Consider the following 20433-nt stretch of genomic DNA (forward strand, 5'->3'; position numbering starts at 1 on the left):
CAGCTAAGCCTCACCAGCTCCACCTGCATTATCACCTGCTCACGTGTACCGCATACACGATCATCGCCAAACACAAGCAGATAGGGTGAGCTAAAAGATGAAACACACAAAAATATACCAAGCACATATATACATGTATAATCGATAAAATAATACAACAATAACACAAACTCTTTCCTTATACCGCATGGCCACGACCATATATAATATCCTTTCATTTCCCACATAACTTACTCGATTTCCATCACATGGCCACTACCATGTATACCGATGCACCTCGTGGAAGACTCGTTACCTTCCTTCCACATGGCCACAACCATGTTAGCATAGTTCTACATCTTCTATTAAGTATCTCAAGGCGCCTTGTTGCCATACCTATCGGTCACAACCGATAGAGCACGTGCGAAAACCATGCTACGGATCACACACCGTAACGCTAGGTGGAGTTCCCAAATACGGTCATAGTCCGTAACGTCCCAGGACTACCAAACTCGTCAGTGAATCACTGAGGAGGGCAATCCATCCGGACCCATCCGTACTGGCCACAACCAGCACACTCACACCGGCACACTCGTCAACCCAAGCCACAACTCAAGGTTCCTCGTGTTCATCCGCTATCCCGAGCCACAACTCAAAGGAAGTCTTCCGAGCCCCAACCCATATAATGCCACGTGCTTAACCCCTATCCTGAGCCACAACTCAAGGATACGTTCCGGGCCACAACCCATGGAACACCAGCAAGCTCACCATCGAGATATCTTAGAAGCCTTATAGATCGCACATCACCATTCAAACTTCAATCAATCCAATACTACAAATTTTTTTCTTCTAAACCTATCATCCATCCCCCCTGTACTTAAACTTCCATCTCTCGCCTAAGCATTCCAGTTCATCTCGCTTAGGCTAGGTTACCTCGCCTGAGCGAGCACTATACACAAAACCAACCACGAACCCTCACTTAGGCGAGTCACACTCGCCTGGGTGAGATCACGTTTCGCCCAAAACTCTCATCTCTCGCTTGGGCTGCGAGTTAAACCCCCATCAGAATGCTCTTCGAACTCTCGCTTAGGCAAGAGACTCTCGCCTGAGCGAGACGCATTTTCGCCTAAACAACAAACCCCACTTGCACGAGATGCACAACCAAACACTCGAGGCATACACGGATTCTCGCTTGGGCGAGTCACACTCGCCTAAGCGAGATGGTCTGTCGCCCAAGACCGCCTGAGCGAACTGCTCGAGTAGAGAGAGGTTTATGAGTTCCTGCATGTCTCGCCTAGGCGAGCCTAGCTTGCCTGAGCGAGAATTGCAGGTTTTGGCACTGATTCACGCACACACACACTGCACCAGAGACTCAAAACATGAATCAAAACATACCAATTCATTCAGCACCCTTTCATTAGACATATGAGTACATTTGGACACGAAAATATGCCACAACCACCCAACCTTGCATAATCACAGAATATACAGAACCCAACCCCAATATATACATACATTTAGGTCAAATTCCAATGAAATAGTACCCAAAACCCACAACCCCAATTTCCCTCATGTGCAGCACGAAATTCAGGCACAACTTCATCAAAATCAATCAAGACAATGCAGCTAAGATAGAATTTTGGGTTCAGCTCCCCTAACCTAAAAAATCCCTTGCTTAACTTCTGAAATTAGGAAATTCCTTTTATCACCAAGAGCTTGCCTTATCACCACTTCAATTACCCCTATCTAATTCTCTCAAAATTCTCTATTTTACCTTGGATTCGTGCACCTCACAGAGCTATCTGAAAACAGCCTCTCAAAACCCTTTTCCTCTCTCAAATTTTACCTTTTAAAGGCCCTAATGCTAGGTTAATGCAAAAAATAAAAACGAAATTGGGTTTCATGATGGAGTTAATTGCTATTCAAGTCCATTAATAATTGTTTTCTTTTAAGCAAAAAGGGTTAAATTTGACTCACCAAGGTTCAAACCCTTGACCTTACCAAAGCCAAATCAAAGCTAAACCACCAAGCCAATTAATGTTTCATGTCAATTCACACACATTTACCATCATGTTTTCACCCAACACGACCATGCATAATTTTAAAATAAAATAAGTCAACCAACACACCAATAACACTCATAAGACTCAAACCCAAGTCCTTTCACACAATTAAAATACTCTTAACCACTTAAGCTAGTACTTTTCCACGTCATACCCATTAGAATTTAATGTCATAAATAAGCTACCTACCCGCATTTATTAATTATTTATTTATTTAATTAATTAAATTTCGCGGATCTTACATCCTACATCCAACACGCTTTCTCTCAGACTCAATCCTCCATTCCCTTGAACTTCCTCCTCGAACTCAACGTAAAATGTGTGGAGGCACTTTGTTTTAATGCCTGATATGCCTCAGTTGTGGCACACCAGAGGCAGTAAAGCTCTGACTTATGTTTCGGGTGTCTAAAGAACCGAAGCAATAAAGCTTAAATATGCCTCGGTTTTGACGGTTTTGAACCGAGGCATAAAGAACATCTTTTTTTACCTCGTTTATATTTGCTTCGGGTGTTAAACCGGTGCCAAATAGCCAAAATAACCGCGGCAGAAACCCTTCCTTACACTAGTGGCAACCTTATCACTCTTTTTTTTATTAATTGTATAAACTAATAATTATGTTAAAATAAATTTATAGTATATATACAATGTTATTAGTTTACGTTACTGAATTATTTGATAACAGTGACAATGTTATACAGATGTTAGCATTTAAATTACTTTTATAGTTAAAATAATTAACGCCTATATAACCAAACATGTAGTGTAAAGTTATTATTAATTAATTAGTCCTCTATATTTATAATTTCCTTATTTATATGCTTACAAATTATTATTATAGATATATTGTTATTTTTAATAATAATAATAATAATTTTTTAAATTATATATATATATATATATATATATATATATATATATATATATATATATATATATATATATTGTTTTATTTTATTTTTGGATATTACAATTAACGTGACTTAACATTAAAATTTGAACACTAAATATTTCAAAACGTTGAAAAGAAAAAATATAACTAAATAATTAATTTTAGTTTTAAAATTACAACACCTAAATTTATCAACCATCCCTGTAACAAAATCTAAATCTGATTTCTAAGTACTAATTCACTAAAGGACCAAAACGAGAGATGATTAGCATATTTAAACATTGTGATTATCAAAACTAAATTATTTTTTTTTTGTTAATGGTTTTGGCAGAGGAGTGCGTGAAACCCTAACACAGTGTTCGTATGAGCGATTTGCACTGTTGAACCAAATTTGAGAGAGCGAATTTGATGATTCCGAGCGTTTGTTTTCGATAATTTCAAGAGATATGCGAGAGAGTATTTGGGGGATGGATGGATTAATCCATCCCCTCAAAACTGCGAAGATAGTGCATATGGTTTGGGCAAATGACGAAACTACCCCTTTGCTCTCGTTTCCATGCAAGTAAAGCACATGCCTTGCATCTGCCAGATTCCTTCTTCTACTGAGATTTCTGACCAATATTTCCTGGTCAACTGAGCAAGATTCCGTCTTGCATTGTTTATTTGTGGAAGATCAGTTTAAAATGGAAGCAGCAGTGTGATTGTGAATGGTGGTCCGGCTCGGTGGTGTTTTGAGAGGTGAGTTATGGTGTGTGTGTGTGTGTGTGTGATTCTTGAGTCCAATGGAGGGAGAAGAAGATGAGGTGGGCGAGGAAGAGGATGAAGGGGTGGCTGTGGTTGCACGAGGTGGTGGCTAGGTGGTGGTTGTGGTTGGACGTGGTGGGGTGGTGATATGCACCAGTTAGCTAACCAGTGTTGTAGTGTGTTGAGTGGATGGACCAGTTACGTAACCGGTGCCTTATTTATAAAGGGAATGACATCGGTTACGACATTGGTGTCGTTGGGTATTTATTTATTTTTTGACGTTTTGTTTTGTTTTTTTTTGCAGGTGAAGGAGTTGCTTGCAGACGCAGGAGTCGTCGGAGTTGCCAGAGGAACTGTCTGTCTCCACTGCTGGTGAAGGTGGTTGTAGTGATTTATTCATTTTGCATCATAACAATTCTTCAAAAAATTTGTTCAAAGATACCAATTGCAGAAAAAATAGTTCTTTTGTTATTTCCTACACTTGTTTAACGAATGAAATTTTGAAGACTGTTGTAGTGCAAGCAGGAAACACACAACTAAACTCTCCAACTAAAAACAACACAACACTCCAACACACGTTCACCACAAAAATAAGTACAAACCCTATTGTAAAATCCTTGGAGAAAGAAAAAGGCAAACTATAAAAAAACGAAAGCCTGCTAAGTAGTGACGATCAGGGGAGCGGAAACCAAAATAGGAGAACTCAAACGAAACAAAGAAGTAAGAAGGCAGCGGCATTGAAACTGAAAGCGCGAGAATAGGAAGGTAAACGAAATTCAAGAAACAACAACCATGAACATTAGACAATTACCCTTACAATTTGCAGTGTCAGGAGATCGTTTTTAATCATACATCGTACATTAGTGATTAAATTATTTGTTCATGTCAATATATATTAAACTTCTTAACAATAAAACTAAGAAAAAAATTAACATTTTATTCTAGTATTTTTTTACATTAATAAAAATTAATCATTTTAATTTAATTTAAGAACATCAATTAAAAGAATCCATTTCTTTTTACACAAGGGTATTATGGTAATTTAATAATTATATTTATTTTAACAATTAATTTTATCTATTACATATCAAATCTCTCACTAACTTTCATAAAACTTATCTCCAAATCCACTCACTTTACTCTTTAAATCACCTAAAAAAACACAAAAATTCATCCACCAAAATCTACACAAATTCATCTTCACACTCTCCCTTATATCCATTCTGAACAAAGCCTAAAAAAACGACTATTAGATAACACAGTCAGATTTCTACATCCGAAAATGACAAAATGGAAATTATTTTATTCATGGGATGCAGAACAAAAAACACAATACATGCAGGGAGAATTTGCCTAAAAGGTGAGTAAGGTGCCTTTCATTCAACGTAATCCTTGGTCCAATAAGATGAAATGATGGCTCGTTTATGTTTGATGGGTATTGGGCCTGACGGCCCATAATATTTCAACTTTGGACCCACCATATGTCATGGAACAGAGATCTAGGTGTGGGACAAAAGGAGCATCACTAACATCACACAATGATTCTAGCGAAATTTGGATTTTAGGTTAGGTTTAGTTTCCCTCTACAACTTAAATATATTATAGGTCCCAACTTTTAAAAAGGTCATAATTTTATAAATTATAGTTAATTTTATTTTTTTTATAGATGTCATTTAAATGATTAATGAAAGTAAAGAGTAACTGTTATATATCACTTTATAGTCTTTTAATATATTTTTAACTTTTTTAATTTTAAAAAAATGTTTATGTGTCAAGTTATTATTGTTATTCCGTCCCAACTTGTTAGTCCAAATTTTCGTTATTTTTATGCAATTCCGTCCCACTTTTCTCCTTCTCCAAATTGACCAAATACAATTTTAATATAAATATTATACTGAAAATTTTATTTTTATTAAAATTCACACTTATATTAAATATTTCTTTCATTATTTTTATACAAACTTAACTATTTTTTTGGAAGGAAATTATTAGATTTATGTTTGATTTTTGCTACATGTAAAAAATAGGGTTAAAGTTAGTTTATAATTAGAAGGAAAATTCTTCATTATTTTTAAAATTATAAGAAAAATTCTTCATTGTTTTTAGAAGAAAAATTCTTCATTATTTTTAAATAATAAGAAAAATTCTTAATTATTTTTAAAATCAGAAGAAAACTTCTTCATTATCTCTAAAATTAGAAGGAAAATTCTAAGACTAGAAGAAAAAATCTTCATTATTTTTTAAATGATAAGAAAAATTCTTAATTATTTTTAAAATTAGAAGAAAAGTTCTTCATTATTTTTAAGATTAGAAAGAAAGTTCTTTATTATTTTAAATTAGAAGGAAAGTTCTTTATTATTTTTGAAATTAGAAGAAAAATTCTTCATTATTTTTAAAACTAGTAGGAAAATTTTTCCTATTTTAAAACTAACTCTAAACCTATTTCTTACCTGTAAGAAAAATCAAACATAAATGTAATAATTTTTTTCAATAAAATAATTATGGTTGGTTTAAAAATAATGAAAGTAATATTTAATGCAAATTTAAATTTTAATAAAAATAAAAATTTCAGATAACATTTATATAAAGATTAAATTTGATTGATTTAGCGAGAAAGAAAATTAAGACTAAATTGAAAAAATAACAAAAAATGAGATTAAATTGAACATGACATATGAACAACTTTTTGAAAATTAAGAAAAATTTAAAAAATTTTAAAAAACCACCGAATGACATGTGCGGTTATAATTCACCTCACATTAACAATTTAAACGGCATTTTAAAAACGACCAAATTGATCATAATTTATAAAAATTAGGACTTTTTTGAATATTTAAAAAATAAGTGAATAAAATTTACAAAAAATTAAAACTAATGATGTATTTAAACCAAAATATAATAATGAAACTAATTTTGTTATTTTAAAATATAATTTTTTTTAAAAATATTAACGTTAATTTATTCTAAAGACACAACAGAAAAGACAATACGAGAAAAAAAAATTGAATAAAAATTTTGACATGATATCTACCTTACCTTGATCGGGGTTAAAATATCTGCATAAAAGTTAATACAATGTCTATCCTCCACATATTCATTTTCCTTGTGGAATGCTACATTACATTTGAAATGTGTTTTTGGCTGTAGCAAAGGTCCCATATGTTTGTCCACCTTCTAACATGAAAGTGTGGGCATAAAACTTCATTTCATAGCTTGGAATCGAGTTACGAAAGCTGCTTTAGGTTTTTTTTCTTAGATACTGGATTGCTAAACCTCAAACTCATACTTCCCTTTCTTCATCCTTCCAACCTTTCCTTCTTCAATATTTTATTAATAACCATCAACACATTCATGCCCACAGTTATCATTTTGGGAAATCACTACTAGTGCAGCACTGTGCAAATAAGATGATTTATACAAAACATTGGTGAATATTTTTGTTAGCCTAAATTTCTTTTCTTTTATATCTATTTTTGTTTTGATTATTATTTTCTTAGTTCGATTAAGTTTCGATTTTGTTTAGATTGATTCAATTCAATTCTTTTTGTTTGATTTGTATAAGTGAGATTAAGATCATTTTTTACCATGGCACATGTTGATTTTTAGAGTTTTTTAATATTTTTATTTTTATTTTTTAAGTTTCTTGTATGTATAATATCTCTGATGTATTACGTGTCAATCTTAATGTTACATCCCGTATTAATTTTAACATTTTTCATATATATTAAAAAATATATTTTTCATTTTTTTTAATTATTTTAGATATTAAAATTTAAAAATTACGATAAATACTTTACATTTATATTTTTAATATTTTAAAAAATTTATAAGTTTGAAATAGGTCATTATTAGAATCTTTCATATTTCATGACATTGTTTTGCAAATTTATTATAAAATTTTGCAAGAAAAAAAAATCCTTTTTTGCAATTTTTTATTATGAATTTAAATTGGTAGGTAACTCTTTTGAGGATAATAATTTTTTACAAAATTATACAATTCACAAGTATTTCTTACAAAATTTTCTGCGAAAAACTTTTTGAGCAAAGTATTTTACAAAAAAAATTGGTAGCAAAATTCTTACAAACCATTATTTTTAACAAAATTTACAAATGTATCCAAAGAAAAAAAATTTAAAAGAAAATTGGCAGGAAATATGTATTTTTTAGTATTGTTTTTTTTTAAATTGAAATTAAAAATAAATTAATTTCAACATTTAGGTAAAGTAATTTGATATATAAAATATAACAAATTTGGGATCCAATTAGGTTAATAAAATAAATATAAAGACTAAATTGAATACAATACATTAACACTTGACATTAGGTATGTCAAAACAATTCCGTACCCGCAATATCCATGATAGAAAATGAATATTATAAATAAATACCTACGAGTAACGGGTATGAATTTTTTTGTACCCACATGTTAATATAGTAAGTACAAATATCATAATATTCATATCCATGGATCTCCCTATGTGAGACCCCCTTTCTTTCTCTATTTCATTTTCTCCATATCTGAAAACAGAATCCACTTCCACCATCAACCTTATCCCTCTCCACCTTCCTTTCTCTGCCTTCTCTTTCTCCTCAGTAATTGAAGTTCATGTTCACCATCTAAATTCATCCTTCTTCTTTGTGCAGTGGACAGAATTGGGAGTACATAACCCTCTCCTCAAGTTGAGTCTTCCCCATAATTTCGTAAGTTAGGCTTCAACATTCTAGTATTGGAATTTCAAAATTTCTGAGCAAGAATCTCGAAATGTCACTTGCTTGGTGAATCTGCAATTCCCCCTTAGGTTTGGAGCAATAGTGGTGCCCTGTTAGGAGCTTCTTCTTTGCTAGCCAACATTTGTTTAGAGGTAAGGGGAGCTAACATTTGTCTTAAAATTCGTATGGATATATGTTCTGATGGTTCTAGATGGTGTGTTTGAATGCTAAATTGATGTTTGAACTACAAAATTGGGTGTGATTGAAATTGTGTGGGGAATCTGGGCTCCTGCATGTGGAAACAGGTTTGTAATATGGTATTTTCGCCTAGGCGAGTAGCCCTCACATGAGCGAAAACACCAGAAAGTCCATCCATGTTCCTGTGCGAAGACTCGCCTAGGCGAGTTGAGGTCGCTTGAGCGAGAGACGTTCTCATTTAAGCGAACCAGCTTAGCCTGAGCGAGAGTTCGCCCAGATTTTATTTTTGCCCACTGTTAAAGCCTCGCTCAGGCGAGATTGACTCGTCTAAGCGAGATGACCTCTCGCCTAGGCTAGATTATCTAGCTTGAGCGAGATTTACTGCAATGAGGTGTTTGATGTTCTGATTTAAGGGATGGAATTATATGTTTAAATGTGACTTTGTGCTATTTGCCTTTCAAATGCTTGTAATGTTGTTCCTAATATTGTGTGGTGAACTTGGAAGTATATGAATTAAGAAAAGTTGTGGTTGGAATAGAATTTCAAGGGAAATTCAGATGAGTATGTTAGTATGTAAGGGCGTGAGGACTCCATATTGGTTGATATCTTAAAACTCCAATAATCATTCATGCTCAGATAGAGCAGAATGAATTATGTCGTGAGGAGTAGTAGGAGGTCCTAGTCTTTGGACTTGATCAAGTCTTAGACGCGAATGGGACTTACCCTGTGAGTGGTCGGGTGATAACCCCTTATGTCCAAACTCTGCAGAGTTTGGGAACCTTCACAGGTGCATGCCACCAAGAGATCCAATGTCGCTTACATAATTTGGATATTTAGTCTAGAGTCATGCATCTGTGCTGGGTCATGGTGGTTTAAATATTTCTGATGAATGTGAAGATACTTGCTCATAATTGTGATTGAACTATATAATTTCTCTTCTTTTAGTTAGCTTACCCTTGTGTCTGTGCTTGTTCTTCTTGTGTATGTCCTCTTTTGCAATGATCATTTATGAATTGGTGTGAGCAGAGAATAATCCAAATGAAGACACTCCTCTCCTGGATAGGAGTTGATCTTTGGCCTGGAAATTCAACAGTGGCTTTTGGCTAGGTTCTTTGGAGTTTTGAGTTGTATAACTTAACTCTTCCTTGTATAGACTGTATTTGTAAATCAGTGACTTAAATGGTTATTTTGGATGATTGTATCAGCACCCTATAATAGATATTTCTACTATCTATTTTGTTTGATAGGATGTTACACTGTACCTATTGATCTTCTAATTTACCCTTTTATATATATATATATATATATATATATATATATATATATATATATATATATATATATATATATATATATATATATAAAACACAAAGTGAGTTGTTGATTTAAGTACTGATTAAAAAAATTTTATTGTGTTAAATGTGATTTAGTATTTATTTTATTAATTTTATTTGGTTTTATATAAATTTAATTTTATTTGAACTTTATTTGAATGTTATGACAGTAATATTAGACATAATTAAATAAAAAAAATTAAACAATCAAATTGAATAATTAGAAAACAGATTTCAGCCTTTTTGTTTTTTCCTTGTTTTAGCCACTAGCCATAAGCGGAAGTTATTTTGATTAGAGTTAGCTGTTGTTGTGCCATTTCAGTTTCTGCGGAATCAGTGACACATACTGATATACGTTTTGTACCTATGCGTAGCTTTAGATGTGTTGTTAACCACAGTGTTGTGGTATAATAAGCAATTCACCATCTTCATCTTGTCGTAGCCATATAGCTTCAAAGGACATTTTTAGAATAGATATTCATTATTATCACAACAATTTTTATGCTAAAGAAGAGGTGATAAATGGGGTGTGACAATGATGTGATAGATGTAAGATAGATGGAAAGAGAAAAATGTTGTTGGTAAAAATATTCAGATCATCATAAACCCTTTTCCTTTATTATACTAAATTTTATTAGAAATTCTGTTTTAATTGTATTAAAAAAAGTTACCCTAATAATTTTATCAGTTTTAATAAATTTTAACTATGGAGAACTACTGTATGTTATTAACACTCTTCTCTTCTCATTTTTATTTCTCTTTTGGTAAATTTACGTGAGTGTAAGTCTATATTCAATGTTCTTCAATCTCTGAAATTACACACCACGCAACTGAAGTGAATGATCCTTCATTTTTCGTACATCATGCATAGAAAGGAGTGCATTTGTGGATTATTTGATGATGCAGAGAAATAGTGTTTCTTTAGCTATAGCTAGGGAACCAGGGGAAACTTTATTACCACAAAGTTCTCTGCAGAAAAAAGAAAAAAGAGATGAAATTATATAGCAGAACATTGGGTATTTACTGAACTATGATATGTATCCAAATTTAATGATTCTGTTGATTAGGCAAATGTCATACTTCGACAACAATTATTATAAGTAAGTATTAGTAATTAGGTTTTATAAATTTAAAAACTAGGTACAGCTGAATCTACCTGTAACATTGTCGAACATTGTCTCTATAGATATCATCTCATGTGACTGTGACACTTTTGAAAACCCCTTCAGTACTACGATTTCACCCACTGAAGGAGCTCAACCTCAACACGTTTAAAATCTGTGGTATTGTTCATTAATTTCCTTTTAACTTTAGGTCATTTCATGTGATACCAATTAATTTTCATCCACACTAATCACTGATTTAAAACGTTGCGTAGCCATAAATGGGATATTTTCATCTTTTATTAGACTGGCCTTGTCAAGTGGCAAGTGTCCCTTAATATCAATTCTGGTTTAAATCGCAGATAAAGTTCCATAGACACGTATGCATATTCCTTTTAGCGGCCGGAACTGTACGAGCTAATTTGAGAGAGCGGATTTTTTAGGTTGTTCGGATTTCTTTTGAACAATTTAAAATGATCTAAGAGAACAGATTTGGAAGATGAATAGTTTAATCCATCCCCGTAAAAGTGGGCTGATAGTCAAATTATCTAAGAGACATTATTAAAATACCATTGTGTTATCACGTTTCCCATACAAAAACATTTACCATGATTTCTTACACCGGAGTGTGTTATTGTGAATGTTGTTCGACAGTTGTAAATCATTGTGAGAGGTGAGTGATGGTGTTACTACGACACAACATGGGTGTGTGTGTAATTATTGAGTGCATCATGGAGAGGGAAGAACATGAGGTGCTTGGGTGTGGTGGGAGAGGAAGAGGATGGAGGGGTGGGTGTGGTGGCGCACTTAGGTGAAGGAAGGAGGTGATGGTGTGTGGTGGTGATGAAGTCCATAGTATTACGATAAGCACCGGTTAGCGTGGTGCAAGTGTGTGTATGACACCGGTTACCTAACCGGTACATTGACATGAAGGGGTTTGACATCGGTTACGATACTAGTGTCGTGTGTGTTTTTTTTTTTTAACTTTTTTTTAAACTTTTTTATAACTTTATTTATATAACTCTTGTTTAAAATTTAATTGTATAATTTTTTTAAAATTTAATTGTGTAAACTTTTTCAACATTCATAAAAATTTATTTATTTTTATTTTAAAATTTCATACAATTTTAATATATTTTTTTAATTTGTATTAATTAATTATAATTTTTTTTATAATATCAAATTACAAAATCATTCTTTTTTTTTCCATTAAAAGTATTTTGGTAACTTCCTAATTCTATTTATTTTTATAATTAATTTTCTTTATCACATCAATCAAATCGCTCACTAACTTTCATAAAATTTATTTCCAAATCTATTCTTTTTACTATCTAAATTCATTCAAAAAAACATAAAAATCAATCCACCAAAATCTATACAAATCCTAAGAAAGTAGGAAAGATAAAAGAAATAATCACTCCATAAGCTTTTAATATCCTATCTCCACTTTTCATTCAAAAAAGTGTTTATATTTTAAACTAACCTCCGTTTTTTTACAAAATTGAAAGGGATAACAGTGTGTTTGGTTTCGCATTAGAATCAAAGATTTGTGTAAAATCGATTTTGAAATGTTTATCCAAACATACGAATATGTATCGAAAAGATTATATATATATATATATATATATATATATATATATATATATATATATATATATATATATATATATATATATATACTAAAAATAAAATAAATTTATAATATATAAGTGAATAGAAATATTTTATAATTGTAAAGTTAACAAAATACAACTCTCAAATTAGTATGAGAATCATCTAAAATATATTATAGTGAGTTTTATTTTATATTCAACCTATTAATTTTAACTGTCATGGAATTCTGGTCTAATAATCTATTAATATTTAATTTTATAAACGATTTTGTAAAATTTAATTAGATTTAAAGATTATTATTCATTAACAATACATATTTCTATAAACCATTATAATGACTTAATTAACTATAATTATGCATATATTTTGAATGAGATCATCGAACAAAAGTAGCCACTTGCCAAGTTGCCACTCAATTTGCACAGAGCATGTGCTCCTTGGCCATTCCAATTTTTTTCTTCTGAACATAAATTCAGGGGATGAATATAAATTTATACATTAAACTTTGAAAATCTTATTGATCATACAAGATTTCCTTTCAGTGAGTTTCTAAAATGTATTATTTAACACACGCACACTCATTAACATTAAATTTATGTTTCCGCAACTGAATTATTTTTATACGAATACCTATAATTTCATCAAAATATTTTTTTTTTTGCTAATTTTCCATAAGCATATAAATATATAAATTATAAGAATAAATATATAAATTTCATTCGTGTGTCCAAATGTTAGATGAAAATTCGTAAACATTTGAATTAGATGAATAAATATTTACTGGAAGTGTTAACATCAGTCCCTTTCAATTTATTATAAGCTATTGTTATTCCAAGTTATTTGATGTATAATTCAGTCCTTTTCAATTTTTCAGTTTTTTATCTCTTCTCTCAAATATAATTCTTATTGTTATCCAATTGATATATTTTTTCAACTTTTATTTTTCTTCATATATATATATATATATATATATATATATATATATATATAGATAATTTGTTTTTCAAGATAAGCTTCTCCTTCACCTTCTAATTCTATATTTGGCATCTATAAATTTGCTTGAGCTTTTATTTTACATTTTCTATATTTTCTATAAAACAAAATTATTGTTATGTGATTAAGTTTTCGTTTAAATTTTTCTTCCCCCATAAAGTATTTCTCCTTCTTTCATTGGTATTATTTTTTTGTAGTAACTTAATCTTTTTATATGTGCGTGCATATTCAATGAAGATATTTTTTTATGGGAGGAAAAGAAATGAAAATTATTCATTGAAATTTGTCATGAATAATCAAAGCAAAACACGTAACCTGCTTTTGATTTCACTCTCAAATTGCCTTAATTGGGCAGACAAATCGACAAAAAGTGGGTTAAGAAATTCAAATCATCTTATTCAGAGGTGGATTGCCAGCTTGATTTGTCAAAAATTGCCAGAAAAAAGAGAAAAATTAATAAAAAAACAGCAACAACGACTTGGTTTCAAAACAACATCACTTGTTTGACAATGTTGTGAAATTGTGAAGTTAGAGGTAAGTTAGGTGGATGAAGTTGTTTTTTTCCACCTTGAATTCAATGGTAAGTTATTATAAGAACTTTGATTATCATGTGAAGTATAAAAAAATAAAAAGAAGAATAAATGAGAGATCTGGGAATAAGCACAGTTGGAGTGATGAAAAAATAAAAGTGGGAAGTGTTGGTGCTTAAGCAAGTAGTAATGTGAAAGATGAGTGTTGGAAAAGTGGGAAAAGGGTTTAACAGGTAAGAAACACGTGGAGTTTGAAAGTGACCATAACACGCGCGAAGGAGACAGGAAGAGATATGTCCGCGTGGGACCACTCAAGTCAACACCTCGTTACGGTGTTCCCCCCCTTCCCGGCGGCTAAGGTTGGTGCTCAGCCCTCTATTCTATTCCCAACACTGTTCTACTTTATCTCAAATTCCACACAACTTTTCTGCATACTCTTATTTTCAGGAAGCTCTTCTTTTCAAACTCATTATAAATTAGAGTTATATGAATTTTTAATACACTTATTTCTTTCATGCTCATGCATATACATTTCTATACGAGACATAGATATTAATAAATTTTACAAAATTAACTTGTAAGTCAAAGTATATATCTATACATTGTGAATTGATATTATCTTTAATTAATATAGATTTCTACTCCACTTCTTTTGTACCGTGACATATACATCTTTTATGTGAGACTAGACATTAATAAATAATTTAATAAATAATTTGATAATGAACAAAATAATAGATCTAACAAACAAAATTTTTGTTAAAATAGACTCTAACTTACATTACAAGAAAGGTCTCATCAACAACCAATTTTAATGTCAATAACTATAGTGACCAATTTGCAAAATACAAAATTATTGGTTACTAAAATAATCAGTATTATGAATAAAATTATAATTGGTCGTTAAATTGGTTATTATTTAAGTAGAAAATAATTTAGAAACCAATTCCTATGATAGCAAAAACCAAGGTAACTAATGTTTAGTGACCAATTCCCTTTGGTAACTAAAATATTGGTAGTTAAATTTTAAAAACCAATTTAGAAATCAATTAGAATCTTTCATACATAATAGTGACTATTTTAGTAATCAATAATTTTTTATTTTGTAAATTAATAACTAAATTGATCAGTAACTATCAACTTTTGGTTACTAAAATTGATTACTGATAAGATATTATTTTTATGGTGTTATGATTTTGATATCAAATTAAAGAATGAAATCAAATATAACTTGATCTTAGAAAATTGAGTTGTAATAGAGATTTACGCAATACTGTAAATTGATTTTATATATGTATTGAATGTATGACTTCCTACGATTACCACTGATACACTTTGATGAATCTTTCCTAATATGTATGATTAAAGTGAGGTTTAGGTAAGAAAAGTTGGAACGAGAGATAGCTGGACCACATAGATATAGCTGTCTCCTCCTCGTTCTTTGTTCATGAATAATTATTATGAGTGACTTTCAAATACTTGGTGAAGAAGAAGAAGAAGTAGGTCGACCAATGTTTCTTCCTCCACAGTCCACTCCTGGAGTCAACACCTTCTCCATCTCATTTCATTCTCTCAAGAAATAAGTTTTAAAAGCGTGCAAGCAATAATAAAGAATCTCCACTCCCTCAATAATTACATGCAACTATTACGTACTTACTTCAACTATCTCAATAACTTCATGTTTAGCATAAAAGTTTCTGTAAAAAAATAAAAGCTGGGGAGAGAGAGTCGGAAGTAAACCCTAGCTGAGTGGAAGAGCATGGTGTGGCACGTGGATAATGAATCCACGATGGCTGCTGGAACATAATTGAGCAATTAAGGTACAACCTTTGAAGTGGCAACATGGGGACCAACCCTTTTATCTGTCTTGGATAATCATCATCTTCGATCGCCATCTTCATTGGAAAATAAAACTAAAAGTTGCAATGTTTTCATTTTCGGGCATGCAGGTGTCGGATGAATGGGATAGTTAGGCAGTTAGAGTGAAATTAACGCAACACACAAAACCATTTAATGGTGCATTTCACTGAAAGTTCTATGTAGCAATGCAAATGCTTTGCACAAGTCTTTTTCCCCGTATATTTTGTCAAAGATAACACGTCTCCAATACTAAAAAGGAAGATAGTTTTGATGCAAAAATTAATCTTATAAAATACAAGTTAGGATTAGGAACTTTATACATGAAAGCCGCAAAAAAAAAAAAATATAATAAGGAAATTTGGAGATTTAGTGATACTTTTTAATGTGATATTTATTTACATTAAAATATAGAGAAAGTTGGGGCGTAGGCGTAGAAGTAGAAGGAAGTTACGGAAGACGGTGGCGGTTTAGCGAACAAGCGGCGGAATACATGCAGGCGTGTATCCAGTACGCCTGTAAAACTAAATTTTTCAATATACATTTAAAGACTGAATTCACATTGTAACTTATATTTTTTAATTCCTTTTTATATTTATTTATTTCTTACCCTTCTTTCTTCCTATACCCTAACTCAAAACATAGAGTTAGCCTTTCCCCCTACCTATCTCTACCTAGCTACGAAATTTAATGGTATCCCTCAAGTGTTAGGAATACAGTGTCAAGTGATGTGACGTGATGATATATAAAGGCCTGGGAAAGAGTAATAGTGAGTCTAGCCCCACATGAAGATCGATTAGTTTTATATTTTTCACGTTCACAAATAATGTACTCGACTACATAGTTTGATAAATCACACGTAAAAAGGGTTACTTTATTAGTTTCATCACTACTTAACAAAACATTAATCTTAACCCAACACTTGCACACGAACCTTCCTTAGACATGTCATTTTCAACTCCACTGTTTCAAAAAAAAAAAATTGATTGGTCTCTCAACTACACTCAAGTGGTTTTCAAGCTCTAACCACATTCCTTTTCTTCCTATAAATATGTCCTTTCACTATGTCTGTTTTTCCAACCCACTCCTCCTCCCAGTTAAGTCCAAATTCCAAAGTCAGATCTCCATTTCTCACTCCCATCGACACCTTTTTTTGTTGTTCCACCCTCACACACTTACCACATATATCTCATTATCTATAGCCATGCCTGAGGCTCCTAGCCACTACCTCTGCAACAACAATAATGAAGCACTGAAATACATTGAGGATGTTACTAGCAACGCTGATGAAATTCAGAAAAGGGTCCTTGCTGAGATCCTTTCCTCCAGTGCACATGCTGAGTACCTTCAACGCCATGGCTTAGATGGCCGCACAGACAGACACACTTTCAAGAACATCATGCCTGTGGTCACGTACGAGGATTTGAAGCCAGATATCGATCGTATAGCTAATGGTGATACCTCCCAAATTCTATGTTCCAAACCTATTTCCGAGTTCCTCACTAGGTCAGTTTTTAGTTACTATGTTCTTCCACTCCTTGTTATTGTTATATATGTTTTCTTTCCTTTCATATCACTTTCTTCCTACTTTTTTTCATTATTTCCCCTACATTTTTATCATATATCAGTTTTTCTCATCTGGTATGTGTACTCTACTTTAATGATATCACTTTTCATTTTAAGAAGAGGGTATTATAGATATTAATAATGATGGGAGAGAAATATCAAATAAGTGACATTAAATTAAAGATAAAAAATTATAGTTATGGTGCAGAAAATACCATTAACATTCCTTTTTTTGGAATAGACGTGTTTATTTTTACATCAGTTCTTTTTTTTTCCTTCGGTTATAGAGTATTTCATATGCTAAAAAGCTTAGTAGCTTGAAAGTGTGAGACAATAAAAGAACAAAAAAATCTGGAGTGTAAAAGGAACGTGCAAAAAGTTGATGTGAAATAAGTTGTCTATGGAACATGTATATTGAGAAATTAAGAATAACCCAGGCATGATATAAGGGTAGGGCCAGATTCATACTTTTTAAATTTTTTTTTCTTCTCTACATAAATTTTCTTTTCTTTTTATTTCTTAGATTTAAATATCTTTTTCATTTCTAATTTATTATTAAAAAGTTGTGTTTTGATTCTAAATTAAACTATAAAAGATACTAATAATATGTAAAAATTGTATTATAGTTTATTGTAAAATTTTGTTTCTATTTTACATATGACATTTCATATATAATTTATTTTACGTTACTTTCATAAAATAAAAAAAAATCATAATTTAATTTAAAAAATGAAACATTTTAATGTCATGAGCAACACATTCACAAGAAGAAAAAGTGTGAACTAAGATTAAAGAAAAGTAGATGAAAAAACAGCGAAAAGTGAAATAACATTATTACTGTGTTGATTAAATTCAGCTCTGGAACATCTGGTGGGGAGAGAAAGCTGATGCCAACCATAGAAGATGAACTTGAGAGAAGATCATTACTGTACAGCCTCTTGATGCCAGTGATGGACCAATTTGTTCCAGGTTTGGAGAAAGGCAAGGGTATGTACTTTCTCTTCGTAAAATCAGAAGCCAAAACCCCAGGGGGGCTCCTAGCTCGTCCAGTTTTAACCAGTTACTACAAGAGTTCACATTTCAAAAACTCTAAACAAAGATACGATCCCTACACAAACTACACCAGTCCCATTGAATCCATTCTCTGCCTAGACTCTTACCAAAGCATGTATTCTCAGATGCTTTGTGGACTTTCACAAAACGAACAAGTTCTTCGTGTTGGGGCCGTTTTCGCCTCAGGCTTCATCCGTGCCATCAAGTTCCTAGAAAAGCATTGGGTGAGTTTGTGCCGTGACATAAGAAATGGCACCGTAGACCCAGAAATCAGTGACTCGTCTGTGAGAGAGGCCATCATGAAGATCCTCAAACCAAACCCCAAGCTTGCGGATTTCATCGAAGGTGAGTGCAAGAAGGAGTCTTGGAAGGGGATCATCACTAGGGTGTGGCCAAACACCAAGTATGTTGATGTTATTGTTACAGGAACCATGTCTCAGTATATTCCGATATTGGATTACTACAGCAATGGTCTCCCTCTTGTCTGCACCATGTATGCTTCGTCTGAGTGTTACTTTGGCCTCAACTTGAACCCTTTGTGTGAACCGAATGAGGTGTCTTACACCCTCATTCCCACCATGGCCTACTTTGAGTTCTTGCCACTCGAAAAAACCAAGGGACAGACCAATATTTCTATTTCTCAACCTGACCAGGAACGTTTGGTTGATCTTGTGGATGTGGAGTTGGGTCAAGAATATGAGCTTGTGGTCACCACTTATGCGGGTAAAGTTCACTTTTACTTTCAATTGATTTTAGGAAAAGAATAAACTTTGTCTCTTCTAACGATCATGCAATGATGCACAGGACTTTACAGGTACAGGGTTGGTGACATACTCCGTGTAGCAGGATTCAAGAACAAGGCACCACAATTCAACTTCGTGTGCCGAAAGAATGTGGTTTTGAGCATTGATTCTGACAAGACCGATGAGGTTGAGCTGCAAAATGCTGTGAAGAATGGAGCGAAGCGTCTTGCAGATTTCGGTGCATCACTCACAGAATACACAAGCTGTGCTGACACGTCCACTATCCCAGGCCACTATGTGCTGTACTGGGAGATTAACACCAATGATGAGACCCCAATTCCTGGTTCTGTTTTTGAGGAGTGTTGTTTTGCAGTAGAAGGGTGTCTGAACAGTGTTTATAGACAAGGAAGGGTGTCAGAGTCGATTGGAGCACTGGAAATAAAGATTGTGGAGAATGGAACCTTTGACAAGCTTATGGACTTTGCTCTGAGCCAGGGTGCGTCCATAAATCAGTATAAGACACCTCGTTGTGTGAAATATGCTCCCATTGTTGAACTTCTGGATTCCAAGACAGTTTCCAGTTACTTCAGTAGAAAATGTCCACAGTGGGTCCCTGGTCACAAGAAATGGTGCATGTTCCCTTGACTTCAAATAATGTAATTTATATAGGCCAAGGAAACATTGCTTTTATCTTTTATTTCTTGTATTAACTCGTGGAAAACCCATGTTGTTCCATTAATGTTGTAAGTTTCTTTTTTATCTAATATAGTGTAAGATCTTTCATTTAAGGACTCTCATGGAACTTCGTATCAACTTCACAAAATTACTTTTTGTATATATTAATTAAGTATGAAATGTCAAATAATAAATATTATCACTGCAAATAAAGTCCACATAATTATTAATTCAAATTATTGTTAATAATAAATTCTTATACATTTACACACTAACTATTAAGGGGTTTTTTGTTTTTTTATCGGCAAAATAAAAGTATATATATATATATATATATATATATATTAATATTAAGTGGAGCATTTGGGTCAAACCGTACACA

General features: G+C 32.3%; 1 protein-coding gene and 1 long non-coding RNA gene across 2 annotated transcripts; both read left to right on the plus strand.

The window, feature by feature from the left end:
* Window positions 1–8224: 8224 nt before the first annotated feature.
* On the plus strand, window positions 8225–9860 carry LOC146881880 (uncharacterized). Its single transcript, XR_014986224.1, has 2 exons — window positions 8225–8537; window positions 9610–9860. It is a non-coding gene; the product is annotated as an uncharacterized LOC146881880 (long non-coding RNA).
* A 7223-nt stretch (window positions 9861–17083) lies between these two features.
* LOC114170753 (indole-3-acetic acid-amido synthetase GH3.6-like) lies at window positions 17084–20164 on the plus strand. The gene is made up of 3 exons (XM_028056306.2): window positions 17084–17520; window positions 18437–19356; window positions 19438–20164. The coding sequence occupies exons 1-3, from the start codon at window positions 17219–17221 to the stop codon at window positions 20019–20021; spliced, it is 1806 nt and encodes a 601-aa protein (XP_027912107.1). The 5' UTR covers window positions 17084–17218; the 3' UTR covers window positions 20022–20164.
* The last annotated feature ends 269 nt before the right edge of the window (window positions 20165–20433 follow it).

The sequence above is a fragment of the Vigna unguiculata genome, chromosome 11 (assembly GCF_037176805.1).
Source record: "Vigna unguiculata cultivar grain cowpea cultivar isolate G323 ecotype 2 chromosome 11, ASM3717680v1, whole genome shotgun sequence".
In the NCBI taxonomy this organism is placed as follows: Eukaryota; Viridiplantae; Streptophyta; class Magnoliopsida; order Fabales; family Fabaceae; genus Vigna; species Vigna unguiculata.

What these genes read in the sequence shown, in the direction of transcription:
- LOC114170753 (XM_028056306.2), top strand. Translation starts at nt 17,219, where the DNA reads ATGCCTGAGGCTCCTAGCCACTACCTCTGCAACAACAATAATGAAGCA. An exon ending in ATTTCCGAGTTCCTCACTAG is followed by an intron (nt 17,521 to 18,436) that starts GTCAGTTTTTAG and finishes GATTAAATTCAG; the next exon opens with CTCTGGAACATCTGGTGGGG. An exon ending in TGTGGTCACCACTTATGCGG is followed by an intron (nt 19,357 to 19,437) that starts GTAAAGTTCACT and finishes AATGATGCACAG; the next exon opens with GACTTTACAGGTACAGGGTT.